The sequence below is a fragment of the Strongylocentrotus purpuratus genome, unplaced genomic scaffold, assembly GCF_000002235.5.
Source record: "Strongylocentrotus purpuratus isolate Spur 01 unplaced genomic scaffold, Spur_5.0 spur5_scaffold_11, whole genome shotgun sequence".
In the NCBI taxonomy this organism is placed as follows: domain Eukaryota; kingdom Metazoa; phylum Echinodermata; class Echinoidea; order Camarodonta; family Strongylocentrotidae; genus Strongylocentrotus; species Strongylocentrotus purpuratus.
The window spans coordinates 10503428-10512890 of record NW_022145596.1 but is presented as its reverse complement, the minus strand read 5'-3'; the positions used below and the strand labels follow the sequence as shown (position 1 = coordinate 10512890).

The following is a 9463-nucleotide window of genomic DNA, read 5'->3' as shown; positions in this document are numbered from 1 at the left end:
CTGCCGAGAAACGTTCGGCGGGGCCTTTATGTTAGAGTGGGATGATGGTTTATTTTTTTGTATACCCCCCCCCCCCAAAGTTTTTGTCAATGCCGGTGTCACCATTACGTACCAATATTTGGCTCGCATAATTTCAAATTTGGCCCCCCCCCCTAAGAAATCATGGATCCGCGCCTGGTTAGTGAAGCCCCTGGGTCTCATCATTACATCCCTGGACAATGTATATTTATCCAGATTTCCCTTTATACCTAAAGGTCATGGGCGTCAATTCTTACGTAATACCTATTGTTCAGGGGATAATAATAATTGCAGGGCCCTCAAGATAAGCCATTTTAATATATTTGGTTGGGCCATTTAAACAAATAAACATGTTAAGCGTCCCTGCCCGCCTCCTTTTTTGGGGCCGCCTTCTATTTATTTATTTTTTTTAATTTTTTTTTTTTTAAAGAAAAAAAACATGAACAACACTTCTAAAATGGATCTATTTCTGATTTTAAAAAAAAGAAAAAAGTCGGAGGCCATCTCGAAATACAGCCCGATTGTCAAGGAAAATGTACCGAGCGGTCATTTCGAGCGGCCATTTTGAAGAAAAAAAAGAAAAAAAGAAAAGGGCCTCCTCCTCCCTATTGTTTCAAAAAAGCAGGACGCTAAACATGTTTTTTTTTTTTTTTAGGGGGGCCTTATACTTAAAGGACCATATTATATGTTCACACTGGATTATATATATTCCCCCAATCCTTGACCTTAAACAACAATGTGCATTATAATTTTGTGTGTGTCATTCGCCTGTTTATCATTATCTTCCTTAATAGACCCTACACCACCACCACCACCACCACCACCAAGTGTGTTTCCACCAAGTGGTACATACCGGGTACCACCAAACTCAGTCTTTGAAATTATCTACGGCACTATGGAGAATGGGGAACCAAGTATTATATACAACGGGACGGAAATCACGGACAGCAATGATGAAGCGTATCGCCTGTTGAAAAACGAGAGCCTAGATTGCACCAGGAGTCTGGTCCACTTGAGCATCCTAATCTTGGATGATACCGATGTGACGTTCACAGAATCCAATTTGAATTACTCGATCGAACCCTATGGTATGTTTGAATCTTTCTCTTGTTAGGTATATATGGACATACTGACTATTCCACAAGGAGGCCCGTATTCTACTGATTCAATTAAACCAGATGCCTGGTCTAAACTTTCTTTTGACAAAAGAAATTCGGACCGAGGTTTAATTTATCTTTCTACTGTTAGAAATATCAGGAAGAAAAAAAATCAATATAATGTAAAATCAAAAATTTGATAAATAAGCGATGTGTAGGTGTACTGGGCGTGTGCAGTACGAGCAGACAATGCGCTAATTTATGACTTGACTGACTTCGTGCCACAAAACCACCAAAAAGTTGCACTGTGTAGTTTTCTGTAATAGCTCAATAAAGGTCTACCGGTATTTGGTTAGGATGGTAAAATTTTAGTTTTCCTGAAAGACTATATTTTTTTACCTGTAATTTCGAAATTTGAGAGCACAGAACGGGCAGTATTTTGTAGACCTTTGTTATTCTGATTTTGAGTCTGTTTTAGTAGTTTTTTTTATAATTCATTTACGACCCTTGCTACTGGTCTAATTTTGATCTCCAATAATTTTTAAACAGAGTAGGCTATTAAATCTATATAATTCCTTGAAGGAATAAAGAAACAGGATGTGTTTAATTAGTCTTTTTAATTGAGTTAGGGACATGCACTTGTGATGAGTATAATATATCCGTTTAAAGCTAAAAAAATCCCCTCTTTCAGAATCAGCCCTAAACCCGGGCCCTAAACTAAAAAAAAAACTTCACTGGCGACTATTTGGTGGTTTTGTGGTGCAGAGTCCCATTTGCGTTAACAATCAAACCGTCGCTCCGTTGAACAGAAAGTTGGTCTTTTGCCAGCAGAACTTACTGAGGCTCTATAGTTTATTCAATTTATCTTATTGTCTGTTTGCTGCGCTTGTACAGTACATAACCATCACAAAACCAAGATATATAACCTGTCTATATACAGAAGGAAATAAGCACAAGAGGGGGGCATTAGTAGAGGTTCTAGAGGTGTTTGGGGGCACAAGCCTCTTAATCCCCCCCCCCCCCAAAAAAAAAAAAAAAAAAAATTCTTCAAGACCCCAACAAATTTGTTGCAAAGCACATGTAGAAAGTGAATGCAAGATCCACCATTGTGCCTCTAAATTCTCATATAACAGCTCCTTGGAGGCATGTACCCCTCCCTAAAACTGAACGGTGAATAATGGCAATGTATTTAGTCTCCTTCAAGAAAGAAACATGTGTCATTGAACATTTTTAGAAAAGCCACCTGCCTCCAGTGGCCACTTTTTCTGTATCCCTTTCTAACCTTAATAGAAAGGTTTGACTGTAGTTCGTGAAGCTAATTTTAGGCATGGAGTCACGCTTTGTGATATCGCACCATCCTTTGCATAAATGTATATCAACAAAATGTTCTACCAAAATATTAATGGAAGAGGAATGGGTTTAAAGAAATTCTAATTCAGATCTCACAAGTGCGGAAAGGATCCTCAGAAGATTCATTTTCATGGTAATTAGATATGAGGCATTATGGAAAAGGGTATATTCAGTAGCAATGGATGATAATTACTGATTATTTAAAGAAAATACGTCTTTCATTATTTTGCATTGTTTATAGAAATTCTCTGTTTGTGTGACTCTGTAGTAATTCATATTATGTGTAAACTGATGTTTCTAAATGTCCATGCTTTATTTATATTGAATCACTTGGGATACATAACTTGTTTGTAGTCTCTGACTCACAGACGTCACAAAAAGGGTTTCCTGTTTTATTTGTTAAAGATACTTACACGGATAATGAAGCTTATCAAAGATGTGAAGAATGGGAAGATGCCAACGAAGTTCATTTATCCTTAAATGAGGAATATGCCTGCAAGAATGTAAGTACAAAAGCTGCTTATGTTATTTTCTTTATTTTGTGTGAGTGGTGTAAAAATACTGACCAGCAGCACAGCACAAGCTTAAAATATAGTGAAAGGGTCAGTTGATTAAGGAGTAATTAGGCATTTTCCTTTGATATTACATGCACACATGTGTACGTGTGGCGTAGTGTGTACATGTAGACGGAAATACATTAGAAATATAATGTAATCACATTTAGATAAAAACAAATTTATGCAATATTTATTACTTCAAGTTATTTCAAAGATATAAAAGTACAAAAAAATGACTGAGGAGAGGGACAAAAAACAGGTAGAGAGAGGGGAAGAGAGAGAGAGAGAAAGAGCAAGTGAGGGAAGAGAGAGGGAAAAAAAAAGGGGGGGGGGGGTAGATAGAGAGAAGGAGGAGGTTAGGGTACAAGCTGAAGCTGTGAATACAATTATGATAACAAATATGCTGTATATGAGAATTAAGGGCAAAGAAAGAGAGGTAGATGTGGAAATAACTAAGATGTAAGGAGGGGAAAAAAGAGAAAGGTAATTTGGGGAGAGTAGGTGTCATGACTCCGACAGAATGTGTGCTTATTTCGTTTTTTGTGGACTATTTATACATGTAATCAGGGTGTTGTATGGCACATATCATTGTACAGGGCCGTCTGGGAGCAGAAACATACTACCACATATGTCATCTTTCCCATGCAAAATTGCTTACAACTTTTATTTCATCACATTATGCTGTTATACTCTTGTTATTTAAGTGTACTTGCATGTACTCATTTTGACTCTATATTTAATTATGCTAAAAATGTCTGCATGACACATTTGAATGAATATACCATAATCATAATAATCATTTTTCTATATTTCATTTTCCACAGGCCTCATCTGGGGCAGTTGGTTCCTTTAGTTCGAACATTTTGTCGAAAAAGAAACTAGTCCAGAATTATGAAACCTGTGCATACAACGACTGTACATACAAGGCCTGTACAGACAGCAATAATTACATCTATGGATGCAGTCCCTAAAAAGTCTGGTTCAAATATGACATGGTAAATCGCAGCATTTTTTCGTTTTTATTTTTATAAAGCCTGGGTAATAATATGATTGTAGGGCCTTCAGGGAGAACGGTAATATTGATGAGGCTAACTTGAGTAAACAAGACATATTATTGTTACATGATTTTTATCATTATTTTGTTAACGTTTATGTTTATTTTATTTCCAGGAACTTTAACGAGTATACAAATATTAAACATAGAATTCAAGAAAACAAAGAACAATCATTAATACAATAACAAAGAAATGAAACCATCAACTAATGCCCATGGATTACTAAATGGAAATTTAATTTCTGAATCCTTGTTGGCTTATGGTATGATGTACATATAATACGCATTACATTTATGTATTTTATAACACATACCTCAGTGAATACGCTTAGGACCTCCAATGTACATGGTTGAGGTTGCCTTTTATTGTTTTGTTTGAATTTTTTTAAACGCTGTGGTCTGTCGTTTCATATGTATCTGAACGAGCCTCAAGGAATCATAGGATTCCTCACGAATCATGGGATACCTCAAGGATCAGGGGATTTGCCAAATGCTTCTAACCCGTCTGAATACATAGTAGAACTAAAAAAAGGGAAGTATCGTGTATTAATTTAGCCTTTTCAAGAATGAATTATGTGATTTATTTTGATTAAGGGAGGGGTACTTCCTCTCCTGTCTTCTACAGATAACGACTAGGAAAACAAAGAAACAAATATTGACAAGAGCAATTTCAAATTGATTTACTGGAAGACAAATGTGCACAAAACAGAATACATGGTATCTCATTTTTTTTATTGGTTAAAAAACAAAGATTTACAGATTACGGTATGCATTACATTTTTTGCAGGAAAAATAAATTAATAATCATTGTTTTACACTTTACAATCATGTTTCACATTACAGTGTAACATTAAAATTTAAGCAGAATTTGTTTTTTGTTTACATTTTGTAAATATTAAACGCTACGCAATACTTTGAGAGTATATTTTAGTCATTCAATTTGGATAATTAAAACAAATGCATTTCAGTATAATTAGCATCTGAAATTTAAGGGGAATCCATAATTTCCTTTAAATTTTCTAAATACTTGGTCACTGGTAAATTGGGATGAAATTCAGTGGAAGTATCTGTCAAATCAAAAGAAAATTGTCTTCAAAGGGTTTTTACAGGATGACAATATCAAGGAGAAAAATATTTCTGTAGCCCCAGATCTCGATTCACCATTTTTATTTTAATCTTATGAAATAATGCAGCGGTATTGAAACTGGGACTGGTCTTAGTTTTCAAATGATACATGCATGTTATTGCCTGCTCTGGTAAGGCATTCCACACATTTATGGTGAGGAAACAAAAATGTATGTGCTTTTTTCCACAAGAAAATATACACATTTACATATACAGTTAACAACTTAATTATTCATACCTCTTGTAAATTTGATGTTGTTTGTGTTTTTTGGTAACTCAAGAATGAATGGTAGACTGGTTGAATTAGGGCCTTTGTTGAATACTTTGTGATGTAAAAAATAAAAAATATGACAAATCAACTTCCCATACTTCCCAGAAATACAAAGCTTGGTATCAAAGGGTATGAATAATTTAAGTTGTTAACTGCATATGCACCATATTTTTTGTAATACATGCATAATTAGCAGTTTTCTCGGTGTAAACTTTTTTTTTTACTCACACGGTATAAGATGCTGTAAACTTACAAAAGAAATAATTTTTGAAAATCAAAACTAAACACTATGAAATGTAAACAAGAATGAGACATTCTTAAGCGTTCAAATTTGCTGAAATTGTGTATAAAGTATATATACTTTGTGGGCTTGAGTGTAAAGGAATAAGATTTACAAGCAGTAGAACATGTTTGGTTTTTTTGTTGATATGATCCTGTATGTACTTTTGAATAGCATGAAATGCCAAGTTATTGCGAGATATATTGTTTTGTAAATGTAACAGAGTGGGATAGAGAAATAATGAAATTTAAAGAATATTCTGCAGTAAGAATTTGTAATGTATAGAAGAAAACTCGTGTCCAGCATTTTGTTGACATTTTAGTGGTTTTTTTAAAATAACAATAATAATAATAGCTAGTTCTTGTATAGAGCTTTTTCGGGGTGTTTGTTGCCATTTGCATTTGAATTTGAATGTCAATTACAATCGTAATATTTTGGCAACAGTTTCTCTCTATCTCATAAAAAAAAAAACATTATAATAAAGCAGCTGTCTTTCTATCACATTGTAGCTACGGTGGGTATGCAATAATTACATATCAAAGGAAAGTGAAAAAGTGTGTGTATATATTTTTTGTATTTTTATCATTTGTAATGATCTTCATATAATTCTGTAGAGAATAGTCTTAGATGCATTGCATGCATGATGATTTTAGATTTCTGAAAGTGCTTTGAAAATAATTTGCATAGGGTGTCATGAAGTAAATGAAGAAATTAAATCTGATTTAAAACAAGATCGGGTAACTTCGTCTCAGATTCTGAAACAAAATCCTGGATTCAGCTCATGCTGCAATCATAATTATACACCTTTAGGTCAGTCAGGAACCCCATGACTTTTATAAGCCGATCGCCTGTCTGATTATTAAGATTTTTAAGATTGAAAATTAAAATTTCATTTTGCGTTTTCCTAACGGTTTTGATAACACTACAGTCTATTGGGGAAAATGAGTCTCGCTTTTTTGAGGCACTTCATGGTCATTTTGAAGCGCAATTTTTTTAGGGCTTCAATATTGCTCCATATTACATACACTGATAACATGTCGGGCCATGCATCTCAGTAAACGATGCATTTAAGATATACTTTAAGACACAAAGTAAACCTAATTTTATTCCATGATATATCAAAATATATATAGAGCTATAGATTACACAATTTATTTATGTCGTTTATTTCCATTTCCAACAAAATAAAATGAAGTACATGGGATTGCATTGTACATAGTAAAACAATGAAACCTAACAATATATTTGTAATTGGTCCACAGTGTACAACAGGCATAAAAAACAGGTTGGTCATGGAGGGGACTGCTGAAAAGCTGGATCACAATCACAATCACAATTGCTCCTTTGAGAATCTTAAATAAATATGCGTCTGCTTGAAACGAAAATACCATTTCTGATTTCATTTAAATAACTGATACATAACGATTTTGTAAATGAATGAATTGCACCATATTCTGATATGCTTTTACTGTGTTATGTTTATTTATTTTTTTTTAAATGGGCAAGTATATCAAAGATAAATAATTAATTGTTTCCAGAAAAGTGCACTTAAAATTAATATGCATGTAATGACTAATGGTGACAGGGTTGAAATATCAAGCTAGTTCCTTTGATAGTAAATGAAATTCACGTATAGCAAAATCAAATATTACCTCGTTTTACATCTATAATCATTAAAGTACGTAATAATAGAGGATTATTTTGGCTCCTGCTGACCTGCAAGCCCTTTACCCCACCATGTCACCCACTACATAACTGATTGTGTACCTATAAGTATTGCATAAAGAATGTAAATCCATCTTTGATTTTTTGAACTCATTCGCGACAATTGTGCACAACGCTCTTCAAAAATTCAATCCAGCTTTTAAAATGTTTGATGATATCTGAATAATGATGTTTGATGATATCTGAATAATGCAAATAAAAAAGGCAACATTTTTGGTTTTAAGTTTATGGAACTGTCATTTACATACAGCTGCTGATATGTCGTCCCATTCATGACAAAAATATTCATGAATTCAGATTGTACTGTATATTTGATCTCTGTACATGTAAAAGTGTGAGAAAACATATATGTTCATTTCACCTGGTTTTATTACTACATAGACTTTTGATTCATGTGCTTTCATGTTATTAAAATACCCAGACAAGTATATGATTTACTTTGTGTTATTTCATTAAATTGCTCCTGCTCTGATTTTTCACATGAAATACTGGAACTTGTATCTTAAAACAACAAAACTCTTCGCTACCAGGGAATTTACCTATCTTATCATATCAGGGCTGAAACACAACAGAATACACAAAAAACACACCTTCTTTTAACAATTCACATGTTTTTTTAAAAAACTATTCACATATGCTGGGTTGTCAAATCCTTAAAACAATATACTCTCTCTCATAGAATTTCAACCAAGGTGAATATGCTAATGGACATGACACAATACACCCATTACACGCATCTCTGGTGCAATTTTTGATTAATAAATTAAATCAGGTCTAGGTATTTCTATTCATAACAGTAATCTTGTTAAGGTCCAAATTAACCAATCGTGTATCTGAAAAAAAAACATACAATAAAGTTTATTGAATTCATTAAAAGAAATGATTTTGCACTTACGCGATCCTTCTTTTAATACACGTTCGTATCCATGGAATTATTAGCAAATTCAGACACAAAAAGTTTATCCTGAAACCTGATAAAGAAAGTAAGAAACGTAAAGGGAATCAGTGTAAAGCGAGCAAGGCATTCAGACACACACACACACACACACACACAAATTTCCTGAAACATTATAAAGAAACTCTATAAAGAAAAAGCCGTCACACGTTTTTCCAATATTCATGGAACTTGCCCTGACACCCTTTTTCGATAAACCAGTGTCACATTTGCCTATTCTTAATGAAAAAAAAAAAAAACTCCACATTTACGTCTATACTGTATACATGTGAGGAATCTTGAAAATGATAAAATATTGGAGAAAAAGTTTCCTTCATTAAAAATTAATGAGAAAAATGAGGACGATGTGAACAAAAACAAATGAAACACACAATTGAGTCACAATTTCCAAAACTGCTGGGGGTGGGGCTCCCAGGCAACCACCCCTCCCCACCCCATATCCTTCTGCATATGCTCCAAGTCGCTTAATATATTAACGGCAGTATGAACAATTTTATCTGAAAATGACGGAGTCCAAGGATTTTAGTCCTTTGTGTCAATTTTAGCCTCTCCTATAGATTAGATCAGATCATATCAGGCAAAATTATACTTTTCAATGTTTACATCAAAAGCAATAATTGGTAACTTGCACGGGGCACTGATGGAATCCCATGAACTTACCCATATTTTGAATTTGCACGAGAAACATGAACAAATAGATAGGATACCAACAGAACTGACCAATGTCACTGCTTTATCATGTGTTTATTTAATGGTGGATTCTCAAGCCACCCTTAAACTTGCACAAAATATCCCACACTCATGTCACGACTCGTATGCCTTGATCAACAGCTTGGGCTATGTCGTATACTGTATTAAGGTTCAGTTGGCGAAATACATAACACCATGGATGCATCAAAACAGGCATTGAGTGATTTCAAGTTGGGTGTTAGAGTTTAGAGCAGTCAAGAGCACTTAAATCTAGCTAAAAATTTGCAGATTAAGAGCCCGATACTGATTTCGATATCGATAGCTTAACACTTACACTGAAC

General features: G+C 34.0%; 1 protein-coding gene across 1 annotated transcript; it reads left to right on the top strand.

The window, feature by feature from the left end:
• The first annotated feature begins 830 nt into the window (after positions 1–830).
• On the top strand, positions 831–4712 carry LOC115922382. The gene is made up of 3 exons (XM_030981328.1): positions 831–1106; positions 2871–2968; positions 3847–4712. The coding sequence occupies exons 1-3, from the start codon at positions 914–916 to the stop codon at positions 3991–3993; spliced, it is 438 nt and encodes a 145-aa protein (XP_030837188.1). The 5' UTR covers positions 831–913; the 3' UTR covers positions 3994–4712.
• Positions 4713–9463: the final 4751 nt, after the last annotated feature.